Genomic DNA, 21,484 nt, shown 5'->3' with positions numbered 1-21,484 from the left:
TTAAATGATGCAACGAATCAACTTAAAGATAAACAGATCAAAACATGGTTTCTTAGCTTAGACCATAAACCGAACTGTTGATCTCAAAAAGAATATTTTGTTTTCCTTTATAAAACATGAATGGGTAATGTCATAAAATCTGTATTCATTTATTCACTCATTAATTCCAGAGTTGAAATCTGCTGTGTTTACTTTTTCAAACAAATTGTATGTGCAGTTTCACATTTTTAACTTTGCAGTTGTTAGCATGGGTTGTGTAACATTTTGCTTTTAAAAATACACGTATCACCCTCAGTCTCAGTACCTGCTCTTGCTCTACTTAGTTTACATTGTTCAATGAACATAACATAGCACAGATTCAATACGGACACAACAAAGATGCTTCTCTTTTTACACTCCAACATAATGTTTTCTGTGTATGTTGCATTATAATATATTTAGAATTACTGTATAGTCCACTAAACTCTTAAGTATAAAATAAAAATCTGTATCTGAGAAGCAAATTTATAAAGGTGGACCAATTATGTCTACCACATAGTGTAATGAAAAACAGACATTAAGAGAAGAACAGCGCAAATGGATTCAATGTGCATTAGCCCCCGTGTCTACATGGAGCTCACACATAAAACTGAGTTTCAGATGGACACTCACCATGGGTTCACTATTGCACTGTGGCCCCAGGAAATATAGTCAGCATCATTATCAGTGGCAAGCGAGGACGTGGCTACATAGACCTGGTTGTCCAGTGCCCTGTGAGAAACAGTCAATAGTGATGGCTTATGAGGACAGAGGTGCTGGAAGTGTTACATTATAAAAGTGCAAAATAACTTAACAATTCAGAGTCCATTACTTCTGTTCAGTTGTGCTTTACAAAATTCAAACTCCAATTTGCAGGTCTCCAAGGTGCTGTTTTAAGGGCATACATTCTGAAACCCATCAGTTAAGCAAGTTCTACCTCTAGGTACTTTAGAAAAATGACGATATTACTATTCATATCATGGATTCAGAATGTGTTTAGACCCTTCCTCTTTCTGCACAATTGATGGTGTTGTAGATTTAATTTTAAAAGGGAAAATATGCCATTTTAGAAATATAATTATAATAATTTAATAATAATAAAACATTTTATTTATATAGCACCTTTCCCATGTTCAAGGCACTTCACAGAGTCTCATAAAGAAATAGCAGGTAATGTCCTGAAAACAGTTTGAAATGGTATTTAAGTTCTTCAGTATTTAAAATTTACAAGTACTACTCAAACCTGCCATGAATGGGTGGAGAAAACATCAGCAAAAATTAAAAAATAAAAATGAACTCGATGATAACAGATTTATTATGAAACAGGATTTTTTATGATAAGATACTGTGCTAATAGTCTACAGTGCCTTCGCATTACAACTGATAGAGCATTACATTGAAAAAGAACTAAAGTAATTCTGCCTGGATGGCTTCTTTACAAAGAAAAACAGCCACCAGCACCTGCAACTACATACTGTACACTTAAAAAGAAAGATAACGTAGGTCCATGCCATTAGAATGGCTCTGTCCTCCTCTATGAAATGGCCTGACTGGGGTATAAACATCTGATGTATTAGTAACAGAAGGCAGGTCCTAGCATCTAGAAGGAATCCACACAAAAGAAAGTGGGTATCCTCTGGTGCATTTGTTCTCAAACCTTTTTGGCAGCAACATTAACTACAATCTTCTCCAAGTCTGAACACACTAAAAAATGTAAATGATCAATCAAATTGATACATTGGACATAAATAGACTCAAACATTGTCATAGTAGGCGTATGTGGATGCTACATTATTTACAACTATTTCACATTAATTGCTATTTCAATAATCCTTCATATTGTGCCTGTGAAGTAACTTCTTTAGAACATTTTTCAGACCATCATGTAACCCTTAGAAATACCCCATTCAGCCTTGATGTTAGTTTGGAAAGCACTGCCTTTGGAGTCAGTATGCCCACATAGTAGTTAATGGGGGCAAACAGTGTCATTATCTTTAATTCACTGGCTGTAAAATAACCATAGCCAAACCAGTACAGACTAGTTTTAAATCCCATAAAGTCTCACTCAAGCAAGTACAGAAATTTGGCAAATGCTGCTACACACACAAATGTAATGTAGCCAGATTTTCTCCCACTGCCCTCTTCGTATTTGTGACCCTTATGGCACTGACCTTCCCCGCTGCAGAATGTCCCAGTGGGCTGGGCCTGTTGTCAGACCAAAGGTACTGGGATACACCAACAGATGACATCCTTGGAGGAACAAAATAAGGGAATGGGAAGAGACAAAATGAGAGAATGATTACAAGTATCACCAGGTAAACTTATGTCCCAAGGAGAAAAGGCCATAGCAGACTTAACAAGGGAAATGGGGCTGTATTAGGATAAGCTTATTTTCCTTAGTGCTAAAATATTTAATAAAATATCCTATTTCAGAGGCTTGTAATGCTGGATGGGTTACATCTGATACTATCAGGCAGAATGGAAAAAAAGCACGAGAGTCTAGAGACCTATGTGAATAACAGATACTAAATAAAGGGAGCACATTGCAATTAAAGCTGAAATGTGAGATCCAGAGGGGGTTGCATCATCTTCAAGCTTGCTCATATTTATATTTAAACTCGGCAACAGAAATGGTTCACTCTGTTGTGAACATTCTAAAGATGAGTCATTTTGAACGCTGGTGTCTTCAACCAGACAACTTCCAAAGGCATATCTTCCTTTTCTGGACACTGCAAGCTGGACCTGCTGAATTCAAACGTTAATGCTTTTAAATATAATCCTGTGGTATTTCTTGACAGGGCTCACCATCTTGCCGCCAACTACAAACCTCTTATTAACAGCAGCAGCTTCTCATTTTCCAAGCCAGAAGTTCGTATGTGTGTTTGGGAGCATCTTGTTTATTTATTATAATATATACATATTGTTCAAAAATTTAAGACCAAGTCAATTAAGCTTGAGGGATATCGATCTGTCCAGTTACTAAGCATAAGTTAATCAACTTCACCTGCTTTGGCGCAAATGAAAGTGACAACAGGTGCACTGGAGAGGCAACAGCAAGAATACCCCCAAAAGGGGAATGGTTTTGCAGGTGGTGGCCACAGACAACTGCTGTCTCCTTATCCTTCCTGACTGATTCTTCTCTAGCTTTGAGTTTTTCTAGTGTCCTTGTCACTACTGGTAGCACGAGGCGGAACCTGCAGCCAATTCAGGTTGCACAGGCAGTCCTGCTCCTCCAGGATGACACATCCATATGTGACGTTGGAAGAAGGTCTCAAGAACACGGAGGAGACACCTGGAGACGAGCTGTTACATTAGGAAAGCCTGGGGATATGTGGTCCAGACAGTGGCACCAATGCCTTTGTCATCCAGGAGCTGCCTACACACTCTGGCCACATGAGGCCAGGCGTTGTCCTGCACCAGGAGGAACCCAGGGCCCACTGCACCAGTGTAAGGTCTGACAATGGCTCTTAGGATTCCATTCCAGTACCTAACAGCAGTTAGGAGTACTGTTGCCTGGCATGTGGAGGTCTGTGTGACCCTCCAAGGGTATGCCTTCCCAGACCATCACTGACCCACTGCCAAACTAGTCATGTTGGATAATGTTGCAGGCCGCATAATGTTCACCATGGCATCTCCAGGACTCTTTCACATCTGTGAAGAGAAACGGGCGCCAGTGGCGGAGCTGCAAATTGTGGTATTCTCTGGCATATGTCAACTCAGCTGCACAGTGATAGGGTATGACCACAGGTCCCACTAGATGATGTTGGGCACTCACGCCACCCTTGGTCAGAAACATGCACACCAGTAGCCAGCTGGAGATCATATAGGTCATGTTTGTAGGGCTCTGGCAGCACTTCTCCTGAACCTACTCACACAAATGAGCAGATAACGATCCTGCTGCTGGGTTAATGCCCTTCTATGGCCCTGCCCAGCTCTCCTTGTGTAATGGCCTGCCTGACAATAACTCCTCCATGCTCTTGATACCTTTTGCAATGGCATGTATAGATGTGCCATACTGAAGGAGCAGAACTGCCTGTGCAACCTCTATCAGCTGCAGGTACTGCCTCAAGCTACCAGTGATGACAAGGACACTAGCAAAATGGAAAACTACAGAAGAATCAGTCAGTCAGGAAGGATAAGAAGATAGCAATTGCCTGGGCCACCATCTACAAAACCATTCCCTTAATGAGGGTTGTCTTGCTCTTGTCACTTTCATTTTCTCCAAAGGAGGTGAAGTTGATTCACAATCGCTTATGCTTCCTAACTGGACAGATTGATTTTCCTGAAGCTTAACTGACTTGGTGTTAGACTGTGATAATTAAGTGATCCCGTAACTTTTTTAAGAAGTGATACATTTTCCTTCTCTCATTCTTGCTTGGGAAAAATAAAGTATATCTGATCTAATGTAATCTAAGAAAACCTTCTGCTTCATGGCACAGTGTTACTTATAGGTCCGACATGTAAGTAAGAATTTCACTGTACGCTGAACATATAAAAAATGGAACTGTATAAAGTGTATAAAGTGTATAAAGAATTCACTTTATTGGTGTTTCTTTTGAAATGCAGTGAAGCATGTTCAGCACTTCATATGAGTGTGGCAGAACTAAATTTGCTCACCTTTCTTGGTGTAAGCTTGAGCCAGCTCAGCAAAACGCAGGTCATAGCAAAGACCAAGCCCAATCTTACAGAAAGCTGAAAAAAGAGACAAATGATTAATTTTTATAAATATGTTCTTCTTTTTCAAACCATTACATGTGTGATAATGTCAGCCATTTAAAATGTATAGTGAAGGGTTGCTCAGTTGAAAGGGGTTGCTAAGAGAAAACAGTGGAACTGGTAGGGATAAGAAAACTATTACAAGTCCTCAGACAAAGAGAGGCCCCCATACCTGAACCTGAGTACATCAGACAATAAGTGACAATCAGGGAGTAATACTGTCTATAAATCATGTTGGTGCCCTGTACTGTAAATAATTATTATAAGGGTACCAGTGAGACAGAATGTGATGTCCTAGGGTATTGCCTGGAGACCAACACAATTCTTTTAAATCACAAGAAGGTACCACATGATTCCTGACTAGATTAAATGAGAAGAGACAGTCTTCTATGAGAAGAGAACTGTCACATTAATCTTTCATCCATCCATTATCCAACCCACTATATCCTAACTACCTAATCTTTCAAGGGTGGGTATTTTAGAGTAATTCAAAGTCTTTGGCATAGAGAGAGGCTATAGGGTCCACCACACTAAGATGATGAGATTTACTAGCCCTACTACCTCAGAGGAATACTTTGACCCAGGAAGCATGTCTGAGGTCTTGATAGGAGTTAATCTCAGGATAAAGTTTATAGGTCATTCTTTTCCAGCAAAACTTAAGAGTTCAGATGGAAAAAAGCAACAGAAATAGCGGCAGAGAAAGAGACAAGAGAGTGTAGGTGAGAGAAATGATAAGAAGCTAATCAATCAGAAAGCCTGGGCAAAAACCTACACTGCTTGTTTTATATTCTTTTTTTTTTTTTGATTGTTCTGAGTAGACTGTTCTGCAAGCAATTCTTTGACCTGGTGTTGAATCTGTTATGGTGGTTCCGCAACAATAGAAATTTTAAATATTTTTATGTCCAGAATAGATATATATGAACAGGTGAAAATATACATAGAGTATAGTCAGAAGTTATTGATATTTAGAAAGGTCAGCTATTGAGTGTAAGGTTTGAGATATCAGAATGGCGATGATGTTATGAAAGAAACTGTTCGTGAACCTGCTGGTGCAGGACTGAAGACTCTTGTAGTGCCTCTCTGATGGAAAGAAGATAAACAGTCCATGTTTAAGGTGTGAGGCATCCATGATGATGCTGCGAACTCATCGCAGACACTGTGTATTCTGCAGGCCTGCAATTGTCGGCAGCAGGATGCCGATGATGTGCTGGTCAGATTTCACGTTGTGATGGACTGGCACCCTGTCCAGGGACTGTTTCTGCCTTGTGTCCATCAGATGATTTTGGGAGAGGCTCCAGCTGTAACAGGGCCTTGACTGGATAAGCAGGATAAATGCCATAAACATCTGTTCAGATCTTGTCACTTGATTATATGCTAAGTGCATTCCTTGAAGGAGACATAAACAATTGCTTCCACTTTCTATTTATGTAGGCAGCTTGGGGCTCCTTGCAATGTGTTTCAATTTTTACTGAATTTCTTAATTGAGTAGGTGTGGTGGTCCCCCTTGGACTTTTCTGGAGAGGTGCCATCAGAGCACAAGGTGTTGCAACCATTTACAGAAAGTACTCCACTGCTGAAACAGAAAAACGCCCTACTTCAAGCCCTGTCAATACCACTTGGCATTGACTTTCCAAAGTGAATTTGGTCCCCCTGGCCCTGAAGGATGTCGCACTGACCCAGAGGAAGATAAACTTAGTACAGTGTGGCGCACCACCAGTCTCCTTTTAAAATGATCAAATCTCATAACGATGGTTTGCTTTTTGCTTTTTGTCCTTCTTAAAATAATATGGATGTGCTGTTTTGCAATATGTATGTAATCTCAAGATACGGATCAATACTCAACAATATTTTTGGCTTGAAAAACTGACTTACTCTATAAGATTTACGGTTTTTCATCACATTGGTACTCTGGTGTCCATAAGTTCCATTATAAAATGCATGAGCAGTCTTGTTGTTTTTGAAAATGTATAAAAACTTGAAAAATACCAAAGTTAACCTTTAAACCTGCAGACAGAGATTGCTTGTTTCTTTCCACATCATAACATTTTAGGTTAACTGGTGATTTATTAACCCATATGAGTCTAAGCTGATGTGCATGAGTGAGTATTTTGGTTGACTATTGTCCTATCTAGTGTTAGTTCCTGTCCAGCTACAGAGGATGCAGGGATACAATTCAACCTCAGAAAAAATGGGTTTGGAAAATGGATGGATGTTACAAAACCTTTCATAAAAATACATTCTTATCAGTAAGCTCAGAATGTCTTTCCAAAACTATTCTTAAACTTCAGCAATACATTTCTAGCATAGATAGGTTGGGAGCGTGCACTGATACAGTGCATTGCTGCACCCACCACATGCAGAACCATCTGGATTGGGACCCGAGTGCGTAGGGTGACACCTCAGCACCACACTGGAACAGGTGTGGGGTTTTTGACAGTGGCCGGAGTGCCTATCCTGCCACCAATCACCAAGTTTTTCCTGCATGTTGGGGGGCCTGATTGCAGGGCTGAATGCAGATTAACATCACACCCAGGACAAAGCAATTGCAAGTTAAGGGCTTTGCTCAAGGGCGCAACGGAGTAGAGTCACTTCTGGCATTTACAGGATTCAAACCTTTTGATTGCCGGTACAGATCACTATGGTAAGGACTAAATCGTAAGGACTACATAATGTTAAAGAGAGTAAAGGAAAGCCCAAAAGTGATAAAGTTAACATTGACAATGAGAGACAAGCAGTAGAGCAGATGCAGCAGAAGTAAAGAGATGTGGAGATTAGGGTAAAAGCTCCAGAAGTAAAACAACCTGCTGATTAAATGGGGGTCCAACCTTCCTTTCACATTATGGGCGACAGTCTGTTGAAATGTGAAACTGAGCTGCAGTTGTAACATGCACATGAACTGCATTTTCATCTTGAAAGATGACTAATATAGTTAAGATGTATAACACAAATATACCATTTTGTTCTGCTGGCTAGTAAGCTAAGCTTCTTTTTCCAACAGTTATATGAACTGCACGGATAGCATCACTACTCCATTATCATTGTCATCTACTCATCTTCTGGATAATCTCAAAAGGCATCACAAAGTCTTTCCTTTGTTTTCAAATTTTAAAAAAGTCAGTCTTACGTGTCTCAAACATGGAGAGGCTGTTGCCTGGACAGACGATATTTGATTCCTGTATGTTGACCTTTCCAGGAATATGAACGTCAAACAAGTGAATCTAGAGTGCAGAAAAGACATGTCAAGTGGTGATACACTGACTTGAGGAAACACGCTTGAGGTCTGTTGATAGTTGACTGTCTCTCAAAGTAGAATGGATCCTATCACAGAGATCAAGATATAACAGTATGGAAATACTGCAGGCACAACTGTACTCAGCTCACAGTACTGGACAACTTCCTTTCCAGGCTGGTCAGTTTATCAATCTGCAACAGACATGGCTGAATTTTTCTTCCGTCTGATACAGACTGATCTTCAAACCCTGACTAGTAATTTACAAGCATATTATGTCTAATTTGCAGTACATATGGTTCTTTGCTATTTAACTCATATAAACCAGTAAAACATGTCTGCTTTCTTACAATCTTCACACCCTCTTGCACAGTAAGGGGATATCTGTAATTTTCATCTTTTGTGTCTTTATTTTCAGTGTCTAGCATTTAGATACCTGTTGTGTAGTGGGAGTCCCAAAAACACATCACTCAAATAAATACTTTGGGGGACTACCATCACATCTAGAAATGAAAAAGGGCCTCAAAGAATCTTTATAAAATAAATAGCACAAAGGCAATCCAAAGCACACAAGTCTCAATACAGTATACCGCACAGAGTAAAAAAAAACAGAGCAAAATATTAACAAAATACCAGAAATCCACAAAAACTAGAGCAAAACACAATCAATTCACCATTCCCACTCAAAAGGAACAACAAGGAACTATATGAGACCCTTTGGATTTATAGGGCAGAGGGCAGTGTCCTGGCAGTGATTGGCACGAGGCCCCAACTCTTAGGGGACCACCTACAAAACACATGGGACATAACCAAGGCATTGATCTTCTTCTTCTCCTTCTTCCAGCTCCTCCCGTTAGGGGTCACCACAGCGGATCATCTTCTTCCATATCTTTCTGTCCTCTGCATTTTGTTCTGTCACACCCATCACCTGCATATCCTCTCTCATTCAAGATTCAAAGTTCCTATCCTCAGTTCCACTCTCTTTACTTTCCACCTCTCCTCCTGCCTCCGGACCAACTCCCCCCTCTTCTTATCCTTCTTCTTCTTCGGCCAACAGTAGCCCAAATTCCGTCAGCACCCTGTTGGCTAATAGTACTGGTGGCGGTCGTTGTTAACCCGGGGCTCGACCAATCCGGTACGGAAATTTGTATTGTTGTCCGCATATTGATTTGGCAAAATTTTACACCATATTCCTTTCCTGACGTAACCCTCCCCATTTATCTGGGCTTGGGACCATCACGAAGAAACACACTGGTTTGTGCATCCCCTGTGGCACTGATACACCTACAAAACACATGGGACATAACCAAGGCATTGATCTTCTTCTTCTCCTTCTTCCGACTCCTCCCGTTAGGGGTCACCACAGCGGATCATCTTCTTCCATATCTTTCTGTCCTCTGCATTTTGTTCTGTCACACCCATCACCTGCATATCCTCTCTCATTCAAGATTCAAAGTTCCTATCCTCAGTTCCAGTCTCTTTACTTTCCACCTCTCCTCCTGCCTTCCGGACACATCTCCCCCCTCTTCTTATCCTTCTTCTTCTTCGGCCAACAGTAGCCCAATTTCCGTCAGCACCCTGTTGGCTAATAGTACTGGTGGCGGTCGTTGTTAACCCGGGGCTCGACCAATTCGGTATGGAAATTTGTATTGTTGTCCGTAAAATTGATTTGGCAAAATTGTACACCGTATGCCCTTCTTGACGTAACCCTCCCCATTTATCCGGGCTTGGGACCAGCACGAAGAAACACACTGATTTGTGCATCCCCTGTGGCATTGATACATAGACAAAATGAAAAACAAAGAATACAAATAAATAAAAGCAATATTAATGTGAAGAAAATCATCCAAAATGAACAAAAAGCCAGAGGAGGAACACTAGCTGAAACATGACAATAACTTGGTGTTCTGCCACAAGCTCAAAAAAGTCACCATCAAATAGAGTGGAATGGAAAATGAAATGAAGTAAAAAAAAATAATGTATGGGTTTATTCTCATAAGGACTAATAATTGTTCGCCAAAAGCAAAATGTATTTTTCTAAAATCCAAAATATCTAAGCTAGTTTATCAGCAAGAAATTTAAAACTAAGGCACTTGCAAACATACTCAGAAAATATACACAAACTTGAAGTTCCACTTGGCTCTGTGTTATATACTGTCACCCTGAGTGTGTGATTTCCAGGACCATGCCTAGCAATCTGTAGTGAAGTCATAGTAATGTCTACTCAAAATGGCAGTGCCCATTAAAAACAAATTGAGGTAATGGTAAATATTCAAAACAAAATAAGAAATAAATTTGACAAGACTCAAACATGAATCTGCTAGGAAAATTAAAAAATACAGTATGTGGATATCCTGTGTTTCTAAATAAATATTCATGAGGTTTACCAGAAGAAATTTATTTAAAAAAAAACTCAGCAATCATAGCACTCGCCTTTGTTATCCTTCAGTTTGTATTTTGACCTTTTTCCAGTTATTGGTTGCTGCTTTTTTCTTCTCGTTTTTGTACCTTTGCCAGTTCAGCTTGACTTCCTGTGTTTGATTTCATGTCTGTAGCCTGTATTCTGCTGTTGGTTTACAGAACAATTAAAATAAGCTATTTTGTTTTTATCTGCATGTTTTTATCTACATCATAGGCCTTCCCTACTCTGTGTTCTTTTTGTTGTGCATGCAATCAGCTGCATTTACAGGGTGGCTTGTTGCACAGCATCCCTTTATGCTGATTTTGCCCAAAAAATAGCTGGCGTCTGAGACCCTTAGCTGCATCCAACTCCCTTTCATCTGAGCCTATGTGGCCAGCATTCACGTAACACTACCAACATTTTTAAACAAACAAAAAAAGTAAGATTAAAATTACCCATATTTTAAAAATTAAAATTGATATACACCGGCACTCTGTCCAGTGTTAGTTTCGACCTTGCTGTCAGTGCTGTTAGGATAGGATCTAGCCCTCTAAGTCTCTAAACTAGAAAACGAATGATTGGAAAAACATTATGAACAGAACATTTTCACCATTTAGCTTTTATTAAATACTAGCTGTGTAAGCCCATGCTGTAAAAAGCTTGAGGTCCTAGAAACTATTGAAATTGTCAGAAAAAAAACTGAAATATTTGTCAGGTAATTGAAAGGAACTACTCTGGGCTTCTCTCTCCTAGGAGGATTCGTTTTGCCGATGTGCTCGCATCGCTTGTGTATTAGCAGCGGGATGAAAAGTAAAAGGGATGCCGTTTTGCTGGCTAAGCAACTTTGCCTTTCTTTTGAGGTTTCGTTTTGCTGACATGCTCACCTCACTTGTGTTATTAGCGGCTACGCAAGTTTTCTGTTTCATTGGAGGCGGAGCCCTTACGTCGACTCCACCTCTCTTTTCCAGGCTGGACAGACACACACACTTCCAAACTAAGACTAGCAGTGTAAGCCTGGCGTCCTAGAAACTATTGAAATTGCCGGAAAAAAAATTGAAATGTAGAGATGTCAGGTAATTGAAAGTAACTACTCTGGGCATTTCTCTCCTAGGTTTGCATCGCTTGTGTATTAGCGGCGGAAAGAAAAGTAAAAGGGATGCCATTTTGCTGATGTGCTCGTCTTATTTTCGTAAGAGTTTCTCTCTTTTCTCAGCGGTTTTACTTTGGCAACAGAGTCACTTTCTTCTTCTGACTCATTAACTTGGGGCCGCATTGCCGGCTCTCTGATCTTCATGCTGTAGTAGCCTCGCACTTCCGGGCCAGACAAACAGACACACACACTTCCACACGTAGACGTTTATATATAAGATATGTTCCACTGTAACATGAAGAGAAGTTATACAGATGAAAGAATGGATAACTAAACTAAAGAAAATAAAAAGGTGAATGCAAAAGAAATTATCTGAAAAAGAAGAAGTGTGAAATTACTTGGTCTCTCTGTACTGAGCATATATACAGTGCCTGTTTAAGGATGAGTTTGCCATCTACTGTATTTTTTTTTGAATGAGTATTTGTAAAGCCACAAACAGATTCATAAAGGTTAAGTGTGGAAGACATAACGTATGTCACGGTAGATTTAGGGGAGTCTTTGATCCTGAGGGTTCAGAGAGAGGTGTTCCCTGAAATGATCCATGATTGTGTTTTACACTATATTATGATAAGAAGCCAGAACATCTTTAAACTCTTAGTAGGTTCTCAATTAATCCCTGTGAATTATCTTTGGTTTGAAACTTCCCATCTTTTGTCATTTTGTATTGTATAATTGTTTGTGGTATAAAACTCCCCTGAGATTGTCTTTGCTGTTAAAACTAATTTATAAAATAAAGATGGATTTTAGTAAATATATTTATTTTATGATTCCAAAGGATTGATATTTCATGAGATGTGTAGTGACGTGTAGGTTAGATGAATTCGACAATTCTACGTTGGCCCTTGTGATGGCCTTACGCCCTCTGCTGGCTGGGATAGACTCCAGCTAATGTGACCCTGGTCTGGAATGAGCAGGTCAGGAAAAGATATGACATCTGCCCTCTCCAAAGGAAATGTTGACACAAAAATGCATTGAGAGTGCCCCCTTGAAGTCAGGCTGGTCAGGGTACATGCAAAGCACATATTTAGAAGATGGTCATTATAAAAAATATCTTTGGTGAATTTGGTAATTTGTTACCTTTGAGCGGTGTTTCCCAATCGTGTGAATGTGACTGAACCATATAAAACATAAAAAATATTATTACATTATATTATTAAAAACAGCTCATTTTTTTCTGTCATCAGGTAATACACCCAAGGCTTTAGAATGAAGGTTTATATCCAGCCTCTAGTTCATTCTGGGGTTCACTACCTATCTCTTAATATACTCTAGATGTCACATTGATCATGTAAAACCCTTTAAAACTGTGACTGTCATAAACAGCCAAGAAAGAAAATATGCAAATTAAAAAGTCATTAATTGACCGTTTCTAGTTGCTGAGGGTATAATAAAGGTGTCCACATAGTACACTTCAACAGCAGATACCCTTTGCACTCCACGAATGCTGGAAAAGTTGTAACATTTCAGTCATCTGAATGATGGAAAACAGCCCCCCAGCCATCTCCCAGGTCAAAGTCTTCCTGACCTTTCTGTGTTTCACCAACAGCTTCCCATCAGGACTGAACACCAAGCAGGTATTATAAAGCTTTCCTCTGTCACTCTCCAGGATGGACCCTACATGGTAAAGTACAAACAAAAATTAGATGCCTTTCAATGTCAGATGAATAGAATCAGATAAACCTGTTAAGCCAAAACAAATTTCTTCTTAAATTAAATGCAAGAGTGGTGGTCTTATAGGAAATTAGAACAACAGCTCCAAGAGGCCAGTCTTAAGGAGACAGAATCCATCAGCCCTATTGGCATGGAGTAGAACTTTTTCCTAGCTAATGTTTAGACAGGATATCTTTAGGCAGGAGGGCACAAGTGCATATATACCCTGTCAGTTCCCAAATGCTTTTGAATAGTTATTATTCACAGGACACATTAAAGTACAGAAATTAGATGCAACAGAAACAATAATAACAATTATTCCATGGCAAGTCCCCCGTGACCCTGTAGTTAGGATATAACGGGTTGGATAATGAATGGATGGATGGAAGTTAAAGCAGTGGTTCTAAGCTATGCATTTACCAAACAGTTTCCAGTGTATCATGGAAAAGCATTTTATAAATGAGAAGAACTTACACATTTAAATGTCCCTAAAGCCAATGTCACATTATGTGGCTTCTGACCATGGGATATGTCAGATTTGCCAGCTGCATCTGCTGATATTATCACTGGACAATGGCAATTTACATGGCTGAAAACTGCGGCCATGCCATATTTACCAACTGAGTGCCTATCTTCCAGAGGAGTTGTTGGTAAATGCCACCTTCTTCATCGTCATTTTAGGTTCTTTCGGCAGAGGACATTCTTTTCTGCAGCCCCATACACAGCAAGCTGTGATGCACTATGCATTCTGAAACCTTCCTCTAATGTCCAACATTAAGTTCTTCAGAAATTTGTGCTACAGTATTTCTTCAGTAGGATCGGCCCAAACAGGCTAGCATTCGCTCCCCACACCCATCAGTGAGCCTTGGGCACCCATTACACTGTCGTTAGTTCACCAGTTGTCCTTCATTGAACCAGTTTTAGTCAGTACTAACCCCTGCATACTGGGAACACCCCATGAGACCAGCCTTTTTTGGAGATGCTCTTACCTAGTTGTCTAGCTATCACAATCTGGCCCTTGCCAAAGTTGCTCAGATCTTTAAGCTCGCCCATTTTTCCTTCTTCCAACACAATGCCTTCAAGAACTGACTGTTCACTTACTGCCTAATATATCCCACCACTTGACAAGTGCCATTATAATGAGATAATCAATGTTATTCAACTCAGCTATCAATGGTTTTAATGTTGTGGCTGATCAGTGCTCGTATTCCTTGTTTTGCATTATCTTTGTTACCTCCTTCTACAGTGGGTACGGAAAGTATTCAGACCCCCTTCAATTTTTCACTCTTTGTTATATTGCAGCCATTTGCTAAAATCATTTAAATTAATTTTGTTCTTCATTAATGTACACACAGCACCCCATATTGACAGACAAAAAAAGAATTTTTGAAATTGTTGCAGATTTATTAAAAAAGTAAATATGATGTTAATGAAACACTTTCCAAACAACAAGCTCTGGATTACTAAGGAGCTAAAAGGCCTCCTAAATGAAAAAAACAGAGCATTCAAATCCAGTGTAAAAGAGGTACTGAAGGATGTACAGTGTGTGCCGAAACTGAAAAGAATATGATAGTAAATTCACTATTTGTTTAACTTTATTTCCATAAATGCATCAGATGCATGGACTTTCATGTGGTAAACCTCATAAGAAACCCTGAACATAAATTAAGAACCATAATCATCATTCCCAACAGTCCAATCTTAAGGTCAAGGTTTTAAATTAATTAATCTCATATCTTGTGGATAATCTAACAGTTCTGATCTTGATTGTCAGTGGATATTATCAGACAGAAAGAGAGTGAACAGAGGGTGGGTGGAATGTGAAAGGCTGGATATGATCTGAATGGCTTTATGACCCAGTCTAGGAAAGCAGTATTTTTTATTTTCAGTAAAAATCGGAGGATATGGAGATGAAGCGAATTGCATTTTGTAAACAAAACACAGAATGATTGGTCTTTAACTTCATCATCCCAAGTGTAATTGTAAGATACCTTAGTGAAAAGGTAGGCCCATAATGACAGCTTGTTGGGCCATAGCCTAGAAAGGATTCAGATATTAATATGTTCTGGCATGGATACCAGTTTTTTATTTAATGGAAGGGCCTCTGGAAATTATTATTTCATGGATTATGTTTGGCAGCAGGTGGTCCAGTGTAATTATGTACAACATCCTGCTTTATATTAGCAGGCCTCTGCAGGATTTTCAACAAATTCTTATATGTCTTAGGGATTTAAAAAGTAGGGATACCTAAGATCGCCAGAGGGAACACTGTAAGCAGGGCCTCAGGAGCTCATCCCAAATTCCAGAGGTGGTTTCAGGCTTTGACCCAGAATTGATACCAGGTATAAGTTTGAAAGTCTTTCCAGTATTCTATTAGAATGTAGCCTGGAGTCAAGTGTTGCTAAGTGAAAGGTTGTGTTTATTAAAGGAGGCAGAACTATAGCCGCTTTTCCACTGCATAGTACGGCATGACACGGTTCAGTACAGCTCACCTTGGTTCGGCTCAGTTCAGCTCGGTTTGCGTTTCGACTGCAGTTTAGTACCGCTTTAGAGTGGGCGGGATTATTCACGTGTCGTTATAGTTGCGCCGCCTCTACTGCTCGCTCTTCATTTTTTTTAACTTGTCCCTACAGTGTTTGTAAGTCCTATGGTAGCCGTGTGCAGCCAAGAGCTGAGCGACCTCCTGGAAAATTTTTCATTCGCGCTGCCCATCCAGCTCTCGCTGGATCCGCCTCGGCTACCAACGAGGACCGTCTGTACTTCCTCAACAGACCACGGAACAGCCATTTTTGGTTAAAACCAGTTCGAACCTTCGCGGGTCTGTTGTGTCTCCGTCGCAAGTTCAGTGACGCAGTAATGACGATTTTCTCCGCCAATCAGTGACCAGCAGAGTTTACACGTCACATTTTGGTAACGGTTCGGCACGCTTGGAACCTCGGCTGAGGTGGTACTAAAAAAAGGACCAGGTACCAGGTACTGTTCCCAGTGGAAAGCCCCGCAAAAGTGAGCTGTACTGAACCGTGTCGTGCCGTACTATGCAGTGGAAAAGCGGCTTATGAAGCAGTCAATGATGTGTGTGTTCTTGCTGTGGACAAGTGCAGTAGACACCATGTGAAGAGTGAGTGACTTTATTTGTGTATGGGTAGGCTCAGAAGAGGCATTAGTTTTGGTATTTAACTTTTTTTTCCTTAAAAAACATTTATTTTATTTATCTAGGCCATCTTACTTTTCTTTGGGTTTAGAGTGCCCCCTACTGGTTACACGTAGATTGGCACCTGATCTTCCAGGTTTAAGAAGGAGTAGAATCCTATTGCAGAGCCGCAGAGCCATACACCACCGCAGTTTGTATATGTCACTGCAGTTTCTTGGCAGAAGTCACTGAATATAATTAGCAGCAGTTTCACAATGGAAGTGCTGTTTCCTCAAGTCTATACTACATGCTAACCACACAAACTTCTAACCTTAACAACACTAACCTCTAACCTTAATTTACCCTAATCTTACTTCCGTCAAGAAACTGTGGTAACATGTGGCTCTTCCTCTGCATTTACTATGGATACAGTCAATTTTAAATTACTGATATTAGGAAAACTATACTTTTGCCTTTTAGACCTGCCCAGTTTCTCCTGACCAATCATGTAGCATAATGAATTTCCCTGCTGTTTGTAAAAGTGTCCTCTCATATTGGATTTGTTATCTATCTGAAATTCATATTAGAATTTTGTTTTGCTTTAGGTATGAGCAATTAATAACTCTGAGGATGGAGACTGAAGGAGCAGTCAAGTAAGCGTTCATTCAATGAAGTAATGATCAAAATAAATAAGGATGTCCAATGGGAAGTGACAGTGTAACCACTTATTTGAAGATTTTTTATAAAAATGACAAGTTATTGTTAAAAGAAAAAGACAAAACTGGAGGGACGTTTGTCTTAGGCTCCAGAAGCAAATAAACGGGAATAAGCAAAAAGATAATTTCCCCTAGGGAATTACTACAGTGTACCAAATACCAAGTACCAAAAAAATGAGACATAGACTTGTCTTGTGAAAATCAAGGACACTCACCTCCAATGAGATAGATTCCACACTCCTTCGCCATTTTTGAAAGCTGTTGTGAAGTTTCCCCTGGGACTGGCTCGGCATTTTTAGGGTAAAGTCTGGTTCCACATGGAAAGTTAAAGCATTCCTTTTGTGAGGGATAAGAAGCAAATACAGGGGATTAATGCTGTACCATATGCTGACTTCATATATTCTAATATTTAATATATGTGCCTGTGTAGCCTGTTTTTATATATGTATATATATATATATATATATATATATATATATGTATATATGTATGTATGTATATATATATATATACAGTATATACAGGGTGGTCCAGGTCTAATTATGCAATTATGAAAAGGCGAACACATTGCACCCGCTGTTCGAATGACAACTGTCTCCCCGCCATTGTGGAATGCAGGGCAGGTGCTATCATCTATCTGCAATAAAAATAATTTTTGTGAATTCTCTATGTAATAAACTTAATAAGTTATAGCGTAATGAAAATTGCATAACTAAATGTGGACCACCCTATATATATATATATATATATATATATATATATATATATATATATATATATATATATATATATATATATATTGCATAGTTTTACTGTCAAATAATGCAAAGAGTATGCAACATGTGTTTTTCGTCCTAATTCTGGACTCATCAGGCATATACACTCTCTGCACCCGCTTTCGGTGATCAAACCTCAGTCATCAACGGTGAAGCCTCTTTACGTTGCGCCACAGCGTGTGGTTCATTTATTTGACAGCATGTAGATCAGGGTAATTACATTCATGGAATTCGTAGTCTGAATCACAATCTGATTGTATGGGTGGTTACCTACCAGGTAACGCTTGTGGTTGGTCTGCAAGTTGGCAAACATCTGCCATGGTGCCCTCTTCAGTTACGGGAAGCAGATCATAGAATGTTGCATAGTTTTACTGTCAAATAATGCAAAGAGTATGCGAGTTTCGATCCCCGAGAGGGGGTGCAGTGAGTGTGTACACCTGATAAGCCCAGAACCAACCACAAGCGTTACCTGGTAGGGTAACCACCCATACAATCAGATTGTGATTCAGACTACGAATAATGCCATGATATATATATATATATATATATATATATATATATATATATATATATCATATATATATATACTGCAAATACACACAAGTTTATCATTGATCAAGTAATTCTAACATCAAAATATAACAAAGCACCTTAATCTTTCAAAAGTAACATGCAATTCTATTCTTTAGTATATCCTTTATATGCTTACTAGGGGGTTTTCCTCCTGCTCGCTCCACTCACCAACCACCCCAGCCTGAGTTACACTCCAGCCACTTTGTTTCTCTGCCGCTCGCGTTGTGAAGAGAAGGGCTGATCCCACCCCAAGGGGACGCGGTCGCTCCTCCGAAATCCCCTCTTAAACGGTGAAACAATGAGAAATAAATACAGTTTTTTTTACCTCCTCTTTGCTGGATCAGCTGCTGGCTTACTTCTGCTGCCATGCCGCGTGGTTTGCATCTCGCATGGTGCTTTGAACATTTAAAAGCCTGTACTACAGCTATCCTACTCTTTGTGTTTTTTTTCTGGCCCGGGCCATGGTTAAATCTATTGATACAAAGTCTCGGCTCACAGGACATGAGTTTTTGATATTTTCTAGCTTATAATTTAAAAACGGAATAAGAATCTGAAAATCTAACAACATTACATTAAAGTTCGATAAATTCTGAAAAGAATGATACCAAACATACTGTATATATGTAAGTTTTAAAATATGCCTGATTTAAAGTGTGACAAAAAATGTGACTTAAAACCATTACATAAAATCATTGCACTTTTAAGCTTAGGATTTTATATATAAAGAGTAGATGTATTAGAAAACTGAGGTATACCTGAACAGAAAAAAATGTGCTTAACAGAGTCCGAACTATAACACCCACATTAATCACCAGTTGTAAAGCTTGTTGCTCACCGGCAGCACTACAATGTCTGGTTTCTGCTTGACTGCTTGTTTCACCAGCTGCCAGGCTCTGCTTACATTGTCTGATTTCACACATGAAACTAGTTGTTGGATAAGTGCCAGTCTGAAACCTACAAAGAAAGATGAACAAATCATGATTTGGTTTAATAAAATGTGCAACACATCATTGACCAAAGTCTTATTTGTCTTGTAATAAAGACCTGTCATTTTAACTTTGGCATGTAAGTGTTTACTAAAGCCACAATGTCAAAGAATCAGTTTGGTGTAGAATCTGAATATAATAACTGGTCAGAAACGGATGTCCTGATGATCAGTTTGTTTACATGCACACACAAAACTGGGATAAGATGAGTAACCCAGTTAAGACTGAAACCTGTTTTCTTAAAAGTCTCTGTTAACATGCACAAGTCCATTTCTAGAGTTTTCCTCTGGCAAATGCTTCATCATTAAACCGCACAGAAAAGAGTTAAACATCATCATCAGTCAACGTGAATCTGAAAACAAGCATAGAGGATGTGGTCATTTATGTATTTTATAACAATATTTAGTCCTTCATATGCTGTAAAGTAAGTAACATCCATCTCCTTTTTTAAGCTGAGACTTTATTTAAAGGTTTCTGTTATTGGATTGCATGAAGCACACTTTTTTCTGATTAATTGTGCGATAGAGCCAATCAAAGGAGTGGCATACCAGTACTTGTGCTTCTTGCCTTATACCATCAGCTGCTGGGATATTAATGTGGGTATATCTATACTTCAATAAAATAAGTATTATGTTAGGTTACTTGTTACTGTAAATAGTAAATGAACTACATTGCGCGTTACTTTAAACATGTTACCCCCAACACTGTGCCCAAGATTGTACTGCTGAGCTTGTCATTTTACGCTCAGTCCATCAACAATAATGCAGTGATTTCTGAAATATTGAGACAAATTTTTTCAACCAGATGAAGTAATAATGCCTGAACATTTGCCTCAGAACATGTATTTTTGTTGATGTGTAAAGCAAAGACTGATGGCCAAGGGCATGCACAGACTACAAAATCCTTAACTGTAGTTTACATGCACTTTAATAACCTTGTTATTCACAGAAACCCAGTTTCTAAAATGCCATGTAAACTCTTAATTCTAGTTAAAGACACCAGGATATTGGTCTGTGACAAACCAGGTTAACACACATAGACTTCTCTGTGAGTCGCTTGGTTATAAGGCCATGTAAACCTTTAGCTGGGTTACAGTTCCAGATTTTGTAGCCATTATGAGCCTGTTGCACTCTGCTAGCTTGTGCTTGTGTTAGCTCCAGACAAGAATCCAGCAACTTTAGTTAGAAAACCGAATAAGGATCCACAAAGCTAAATTTACTGAAGCAAAGGCTCAGGCAATCACATTATTCCTTCTCCTTTCCAAAATAATCTCTTTCAATATTTCAAAAATCAACAGATTTTTGTTGATGAACTGTGCAGGACTAATCTCAGCAGCTAAACTCAGCAGCACAATGTTAGGTGCAGTGTTGGGGGTAATGTGTTAAAAGTAACGTGCGTTATGTAGTCCATTTACTTTTTAATGTAACAAGTATCCTAAAGCAATACTTATTTTATTGAAGTAAAAATGCCTGCATTATTATTATCCCTGCAGCACTGGGTGTAAGGCCTGTAGCACATGTAGTAGTATGCTACTCCTTTGCAGGGTTCAGTCGCACAGCCAAGAAAAAAAAGGTGTGCTGCATGCAATCCTGTAAAAGAAACCTATGATTAAAGTATCAGTTTAGTTCTAATCCAGCTATTTGCATTTGATATGTTGAAACAGTTTAAACGGTAACCCAGCAGTCAGTATCCATACATTGATTCTTCGGGGGCTTAGGTTACAAATGTGATAAGGGAATGGATGCTAGTTAATTCAGAGCACATAGAGGACAAAACATATTTATAAATCACAAGACAATTCACACCGTCATTGCTCATTTTCAGATTTCAGATATTGAACTCTCTTTTGCTCAGTTTAGTGATGTCAGAGTGTTAACCAAAGGAGAATTCTGTAAGTGGACTTGTACATATAAATGAAGGTTTTAAGAATCCAGGCTTCTCCCTTAAATGGGTTACTCACCTTATCCTGGTTTTCTGTGTGCAAGGATCAATTAATCATAGGTATAGACGTAAACTTGTTAATAAATTGTAAAGGTTACAATGGCAGGAATTAGACCTTAGGAAGAGAAGCATGATAATGTAGTGTTTTGTCAACAGCACACTCCAGATATTCTCTAGCATGGCTAAAGATCTAGACTT

The 21,484-nt window shown here is 39.2% G+C and overlaps 1 protein-coding gene across 1 annotated transcript in view; it reads right to left on the bottom strand.

Annotated features, from left to right (window-relative positions):
* LOC120523586 (omega-amidase NIT2-like) overlaps positions 1 to 21,484 on the bottom strand; it is a 56,954-nt gene that overhangs the window by 20,048 nt on the left and 15,422 nt on the right. The window contains exons 3-9 of the mRNA XM_039745000.1: positions 19,195 to 19,313; positions 17,226 to 17,346; positions 13,040 to 13,128; positions 7,859 to 7,952; positions 4,636 to 4,710; positions 2,190 to 2,268; positions 652 to 750 (exon numbers count right to left, since the gene is read on the bottom strand). Coding sequence (XP_039600934.1) covers positions 652 to 750; positions 2,190 to 2,268; positions 4,636 to 4,710; positions 7,859 to 7,952; positions 13,040 to 13,128; positions 17,226 to 17,346; positions 19,195 to 19,313 — 676 coding nt within the window. The remainder of the gene's footprint in view (positions 1 to 651; positions 751 to 2,189; positions 2,269 to 4,635; positions 4,711 to 7,858; positions 7,953 to 13,039; positions 13,129 to 17,225; positions 17,347 to 19,194; positions 19,314 to 21,484) is intronic.

Source organism: Polypterus senegalus, chromosome 2 (genome assembly GCF_016835505.1).
Source record: "Polypterus senegalus isolate Bchr_013 chromosome 2, ASM1683550v1, whole genome shotgun sequence".
Lineage (NCBI taxonomy): Eukaryota > Metazoa > Chordata > Cladistia > Polypteriformes > Polypteridae > Polypterus > Polypterus senegalus.
This window is presented reverse-complemented; position numbering and strand designations above follow the sequence as displayed.